The 6,923-nt window shown below is 52.3% G+C and overlaps 1 protein-coding gene across 1 annotated transcript; it reads right to left on the bottom strand.

Moving 5' to 3' along the window:
* Window positions 1-1,414: 1,414 nt before the first annotated feature.
* Window positions 1,415-6,639, bottom strand: LOC119822926 (40S ribosomal protein S10). The gene is made up of 6 exons (XM_038342589.1): window positions 6,581-6,639; window positions 5,600-5,749; window positions 5,166-5,337; window positions 3,745-3,822; window positions 2,089-2,144; window positions 1,415-1,497 (listed from the first exon to the last, which is right to left on the bottom strand). The coding sequence occupies exons 2-6, from the start codon at window positions 5,747-5,749 to the stop codon at window positions 1,456-1,458; spliced, it is 498 nt and encodes a 165-aa protein (XP_038198517.1). The 5' UTR covers window positions 6,581-6,639; the 3' UTR covers window positions 1,415-1,455.
* Window positions 6,640-6,923: the final 284 nt, after the last annotated feature.

Here is a 6,923-nt window from a genome sequence, read left to right as displayed (position 1 = left end):
GCTGTGTCTAACCCACTCCAAGTCTGCCCCACCCGACTTTACCAGCCCACTTCCCTGCCCTCAGTTTTCTTGTGAGTTTGGACATGACTTGGTATTGGCATTATAGGACATGATTACAGCATGTGCCAGTGGTCATTCTGAGCCTGTTCATTCAACACTTACCCCTAAGAAGTGACTAACAGCTGGGCAGTGGTGACGCACATTTTTAATCCCATCACTCAGGAGGCAGAGACTAATCTGAGTTCGAGGCCTGCCTGGTCTACAAGAGCTAGTTCTTTCCAGGACAGCTAGGGCTGTTACACAGAAAAATCCTATTTCAAAACACCAAAAAATAAAAAAAAGTGACTAAGAAGGGACAAGATGGTCACCAAGGTAACAAGAGCAGATTGTTTTGTGGAGTCCTTGAACCTGCCCCACCCCTGAGTCTGTGGGTCATCTTGGGCATTGTCTGGGTCCAAGGGTTCCTGCCAGTTATTACTGCTCAGGGAGAGGAGAGGACCAAAAGAGCAGTTAGAGGGTTATCTAGAAAACAGAGAAACACCCTGGTTTGGTTCACTATATAGACTAAAACTCAAGACATCCACCTACCTCCGCTGTGCTAGGATTAAAGTGTGCACCATCATGTTTCAAAGGAGGGGACAAAAAGGCAAGACATGCTACACACTTCTACCCAGCACAAGTCGGAGCAGGACTTCCAAACAAACCCACAATTAATTTAAATCACAAGTCCCAGAACTGCTGGCTCCCCTGAAGCTTCTAGACTAAACAATCGCAAGGAGAGTGAACTGCACAAGGCACAGCCTCACCCAACACCACTGCTTGGGTCAAGAAAAAGCTCCTGAGCCAAAGGCCACCTAGTGGTGGAAATTACCAAGGACTACCAGGACTCTGCGGTAATAATGACAAATTACAGCTCCAAACCCCAGATACACTTTCTTATTAGGGATGCAGCTCTGAACCTATACTGGGTCTGCTTTGCCAACCTCCCCCCAGCCCCAACCTGACTAACTTGCAGACCAAGGATGGAATCCTAAACCACCCCCAAGTTCTCTTCTAGCCCCGTGGCGAGCTGTGCCTTTTAGCTGGTGCTCAAGCCAAAGCAAGTTTCTTCTGTCACCATTCAGGGCCCCTTTTCTTCCCAGGGTGCCCAGAGTAACAGTTCCATCAGCCCATTTTCCAATTCTGGAAGTAGAACAATCCAGCCTTCACAAGCCTGAGAAGGTAATTCCAAGATCTTTGTCAATGTCAGGGTTTGAATCACAGGACTCTTGTTCTAGGCAGACCCTCTACGACAGAACCTTAAATGAACAAGACAGCTAAGCTGTTCCCACTCTAGCCCAAACCAAGTTGGGAAGGTGTCAAGGTCACGTCCATTCACACACTGACCCTTTTGAACTACACAACAGAGTGGACATACTTTTCTTTAAAGTTTATTCAAAACAACAGTCTTCAAGCTCACTGTGGTGGCTGACCACGTCCACGACCAAAGCCTCCTCTCTGCAAGACAAAGCACATGATCAATCGTTAGGAATTTATAGGCCTCAGACCTCACTGGAGACAGCCACAAAAGTTAGATGAGCGCAAGACCCTTACTGGCTGTGGGGTCTTTGACCTCGAGCCTGTGTTCGCACATTGTTAGAACTGGGCCTGCAACTAAGTATTTTAAAGAGATGGAAGCCCCTGGCAGAGACCCACACCCTACCTACCTTTCTACACAGGAGATCTGAGAACAACTGTCTGCGAAGCCCTGCCACAGGACTCCAGGAGACTGTAACCCCCATGCCAGGCATAGTCTCCATTTCAGAGAAAGGTAATCTGATTCTAGAGAAATTCTATTCTGGGACCCACAGACTCTCCAATGTTTAGTTCAATCTCAAACTTCACAAAATAAACACAGCCTGGGTCAAAGCTGTCAGTAATAACAGCACACTACAGGTACTGCATGAGACGAGCAAAGCCTATTGCCAACGTCTACACTATTCCACTGCCTGGAAGAGAGGGTATGAGACTCCATACCCCAGAACCCACTAACCCACTAGGATGGCCCAGGCCCCCGTGACTACAGGGAGCAAACAAGGAGATACTCACAAACTGGAACTCGGTGGCTGAGCCAGCCCCGGCCTCGGCTTTCTTGTCAGCACCAGCTAGAAGAAAACAATTCAGGATATGGTCTCTGGTGGTAAGAAGACAAGCCACAGGGCCCCACAGGCAGGAAAGGCCACCCCACCAAGCAGCAGTTTGCTTCTGCTCCCTTCTCAGATTGTCAGCCATCCTTCCACACTCACTAAATGTGCTGACGCCAACTCACTAACCATCCCCCTCTGCTAGGAAAGGTGCCCTGACCACAAAGGACAAAGGACCAAGTTGGTAAAGGAAACTCAGCCAAGGGAAGCATGAAGGCAAGGGCACTGAGCAGCCATGGAAGTAAAATCCAACTTCCATTACAAGAAAGTAGCAGACAGAGGCTGGAGAGATGGCTCAATGGTTAAGAGCACTGACTGCTCTTCCTGAGGACCCAGGTTCAATTCCCAGCACCCACATGGCAGCTCACAACTGTCTGAAAATCCAGTTCTAGGGGATCTGACACCTTCACACAAATGCACATAAAATAAAGTTAAATAAATCATTAAAAATTATTTTAAAAAAAGAAAGTAGCAGACAGCAGGCGATGTGGTGCACCTTTAATCCCAGTGGATTAAAGGCAGAGACAGGCGGATCTCTGTGAGTTCAAGGCCAGCCTGGTCTAGTTCCAGGACAGGCTCTAAAGCTACAGAGAAACCCTGTCTCAAAAACCGCCCCTCCCCCACAAAAAGAAAAGAAAAAAGAAGCAGACATGAGGGCAGCAGGGCACATGCCTGGAACCCCAAACTCAGAAGTTGAAACAGGACTGCCTAGACTACGTGTACATGGGAAACGGGTTCAAAAAGCAGCACCTGTTCAACTGCACTGAGCAACCATGACAAGTAAGAAAATTACCTCAGTGTTTAGAGGTAGGTGTGAGCCAGGGTCAACAGAACCAACAGCTCCCGTGTACACAGTATGAGACTCCTCTGTCCCCTTTGTACCGCAGGCTCTGCTGGGCACTTCCTGCCCTCAACCAAGTCTGTTCCCTCATCAATGCTCACACTGACTGTGTCATCCCCACAGGCCGGCCCTCTAAGGAGGGCCCACTAATTATTTCTCCTGAACCAGGGGCAGGGGAAAATGTCCAGGACATGTGTTCACTTCCAAGAACACAGAATGCAGAAAAGGGGCAAGGAAAAAGAGAGCTTGGCCCACACTTTTAAGTCCTAGGCTCCACAGTACTCCCCCAAGAGTCAGCCTATAATGTTCTGGCTCTTCCAGGTGTTTGCTTAATCTACCTGTAAAGTTTTCCCTCCACATCTGAAAACTACAAACCCCCCACTTAATAAAAGCTCAGGAGCAAGACCTACTCTCAGCTCCCCCCAAAGTGCCTGGCACACAGCATGCACCCACACACTCCCATTAGTGAATGGCACCTGCTCCTCGGACTCATAGCAAGCATTTCTTCTACTCAGAAACTAAATTCCACAATTCTTAAGGAGAGGTTAGGCCACACAGCGACAACAGAAACACGCAGCTCTCATCTCTGAGGACAGTCGGCAGTGTTTCCACACACTGGCCTTCCCTCCAATTCCCACAGCAAGGACCTTTCCTGGCCACCCGGAAGCAAGGACTGCAGTCCAGAGGGTCGCTGAAATCTGGGCTCGACTAGATACTCACGGGGCACAGCACTCCTTCTGTAGGTGTCTCTGTCCGCCTCCCCTCTCGTGAATCTTGCCGGGCGCTCACCCTCTGGCCCTACAGAAATAAAACTGCACTTTGAGCAAAGGAAGATAAACAGAGAGCAGTAAAGTCCCCCCCAGCAGTGAGGCCTGGAACAGCATCCACACGCTGCATCTAGGGAACTTGTCACTCTCACTATTTCGGTTCACACCTTGATCGATTAAACAAACAGACCAGGCAGTGGTGTCCCACGCCTTTGTGGAAACAGAGCAAATTCAAGGCCAGCGGGATTTACAGAGAATCCCACCACAAACAAGAAACCAGGACCAGGCAGTAAAAGATGCCATGAAATCCTGGGGACCTGAACTGATCCCCGGATTCCATGAAGAGCCAACTTTCACATTTGTCCCACAGGGCACAGTGCATTTGAACGCCCTCGCCTGCCTCCTGCACGTTCCCAACAGGCTTGCTTAGTATATATTCACTTGAAAGAGTTTTTTGGAGACAAAGTCTTGCTACGTAGCCCCACCTAGCCCTCTAGCCTCTCCTTCCAGAATGAAAGGCAGATTAAAGTGGTTGTCACCACACCCAACGACCAAACTTCTCCACTGCTTGATTTTTGTGGGTCTCACTGGCTGTCCTGAAATTCCATCAGTGTCTCTTCTTCCCAAGTGCTGGGATTAAAGGTATGTGGCTCCTTAAACTTTTAGAGATACATCCAATTCAATTCTGCAGTAAATACTCATGGCAGACCTGGGTTTTCCCCCTGGTGGTTCTTAAGGTTTTTAAGCTCTGAGGACACAGCCCACCTAAGCACTAGGATCCCTTAGGTCCTTTGTACAGTTCCTGTGCTCATGTCCCTTCTCCAGGCAAACCCAATGCTGTTCAACAATCTCTTTACCCTATCACCCCAGCCTCTGGCTACTACAAAGTTCAAGAGATTACGAGACAGCACCCAATACCCTCAGACCACACTCCTGCACAGCTGGCTTCTGCTCACAACCCTGATCCCCTGCCCTGGAAATACACAAAACACTCCATCTTTCACACAGTGAGCAGCTCCGCTTCGGGCTAAGGACAACACACGCAGCGCTCTGCCACAGCTTCAGGTCGTGTAGACAATCAGGGATGGGTGAAGACACGAAAGCTACTCAAGCTTAATGCCATTTCATGTGCTCAGACATTCCCGGACTGCACAGTATTTCTTTAAAACTGACACCAAGGTACCGAGAACATTCTGAGCCAGGAGTGATGGGACACACTGCAATCCCCAGCACTCTGGAAGCGGAGACAGGGGGATCAAAGTTGTTAAGGCCCTTCTGAACTTCAGGAGACCCTAACACCGCTCACTCTTTAATACACAACCACAACCCCCACAAAGTGTTTCCTAAGGCTCTTGGGGTACTTGGAATCCATACCTTTGGGCCGAGGCCTGCCAGTTTCAGGACGGCTGCGGCGCAGGGTGGCAGGTACGATCTCCGGAGGTAGGTGGAGATAATCGCGGAGATACTGGATGCCCTCATTCGTAAGGTACCAATAGAAGTGTCTCCAGGCAAACTGCTCCTTCACGTAGCCTCGAGACTTCAGAGACTGCGGGACAGAACCACTGTTAACACAGAACTAAGCAGACAGGCCGGGAGCAGAGGGTGAGAAATTCCTGGAGGTCAAGGGTTCCAAGCCCAAATGGTCCTTCATAAGGTGAGCAGATCAGGAAAAGGACCAAGCAGTCTGGCCTCTGCCCTTACGCCTAGGAGACACATTCCAGTGTCGGTCTACTTCCCCTCCCTCCACAGCAGTCGGCAGCCCAGCCCAACACCTGGGCAAGTACCTCCATCTGCAGCCCACCCCGTACCTGCATGGCCTTCATGACATGAAGGTTGGGCACGTTCTTGTCTGCCAGCTCGGGGTGTTTGGGCATATGGACATCCTTCTTGGCGACCATCACTCCTTCTTTAAAAAGGAGCTCATAGATGGCAATCCGGTTCTTCTTGGGCATCAACATCTGCAGGAAAGAAGTGATCGTCAAACGAACATCGCAAGGCCAGGAAAACCGCAACACGCAGGAGGCAGAGGCAGGCAAGGCTCGGAATTTGAGGCCAGCCTGGTCTAAGCTCCATGTCAGCCTGCTGGGCCTCGCAGAGAAATTCTGTCTCTTAAAAACAAAACCAGGAGTCCCAAGTTCACCATCACTACCGCCAGAATCCCAACTAAGGCGACAACACGGTAGACTCACAAGGTGTAAAATCAACCACAAAGCTGTCCGGGGACCAGATCCCTCCTCCGCCTCCACCGTTTAGCTAATAACTGCCAGGGCGGTAAGCAAACGGGTCGTAGCGGAACACATCTGCTCCGCTGTCAAAACCCCTGCAGCAAGTGTCAGGGGAGGAGGGTGGACGCAGACGCTGGAGCGACAGCACCGGGGGCCCTGGGAACCAGCGGCCATTCTCACGGTGAGATCGGTGGGGAAAACCCGCAAGAGGGCCCCGCTTCCTGCGACGCCGATGACCCTAGGGCAAAGCGCTTCCCGCTCTAAGGGACCGCTCAGCCTGGGGCCCGGCGCGGAAAAAAACCCGCGCAGGCGGAGGCCGTTCCCGAACCGGGCGCTTCCCGCCACACGTGGAACCTCCGCTCCTGCGCCCCCGCCACCGGACGCCACTCCGCGTCCGCCCGCGTCCCGGAGTCCTAGAGCTGCGTCCCCAGCCCGCTGGCCCCGGTGAGACGGGCTGTGAGGAGGACGACCATGGCCTCCGTGTCCCCGCGAGGACGCCGGCTCGACACGGCAGCGCCACGGCCCGGATGGAGGCTGATGGAACCCGAACCCGGAGGAACTCACCGCGGCGGCTACAGGGTCCGGGACGGAGGCTGGAAAGGAAGGGGCGTGCCCGCGCAGCGTCTCTTCCGGACTGCGTGGCCCCGCCTCCCCGCAGGACCCGCAGGCCGTCTTGGGTGGCCTCCGCAGTGCCTGCGCGCAGCGCGAGAACGCATGCGCGAGAACGCATGCGCGAGACCCCCACCGCTCTCCCCTTCCCACCCCTCTATACCCCCCCCCACCACACACACACACCCAGGTCAAGGTTCGCGAGAACGCGTCGTGGCCCGAACTGCCTGCTGGCGACCGGTGCAGACAAGTGTGTTTTTACAGCGCTTGGGTGGTACGCACGCAGAGGGCTGTGAGT

Source organism: Arvicola amphibius, chromosome 9 (assembly GCF_903992535.2).
Source record: "Arvicola amphibius chromosome 9, mArvAmp1.2, whole genome shotgun sequence".
Lineage (NCBI taxonomy): Eukaryota > Metazoa > Chordata > Mammalia > Rodentia > Cricetidae > Arvicola > Arvicola amphibius.
This window is presented reverse-complemented; position numbering and strand designations above follow the sequence as displayed.

Excerpts from the sequence above, each read along its gene's own strand:
- LOC119822926 (XM_038342589.1), bottom strand. The coding sequence starts at position 5,749 with ATGTTGATGCCCAAGAAGAACCGGATTGCCATCTATGAGCTCCTTTTT. Across the intron at positions 2,145-3,744 it reads CAGAAGGAGTGCTGTGCCCC|CTGGTGCTGACAAGAAAGCC; the intron begins GTGAGTATCTAG and ends GTTTTCTTCTAG. Across the intron at positions 1,498-2,088 it reads CAGCCACCGAGTTCCAGTTT|AGAGGAGGCTTTGGTCGTGG; the intron begins GTGAGTATCTCC and ends TTTGTCTTGCAG.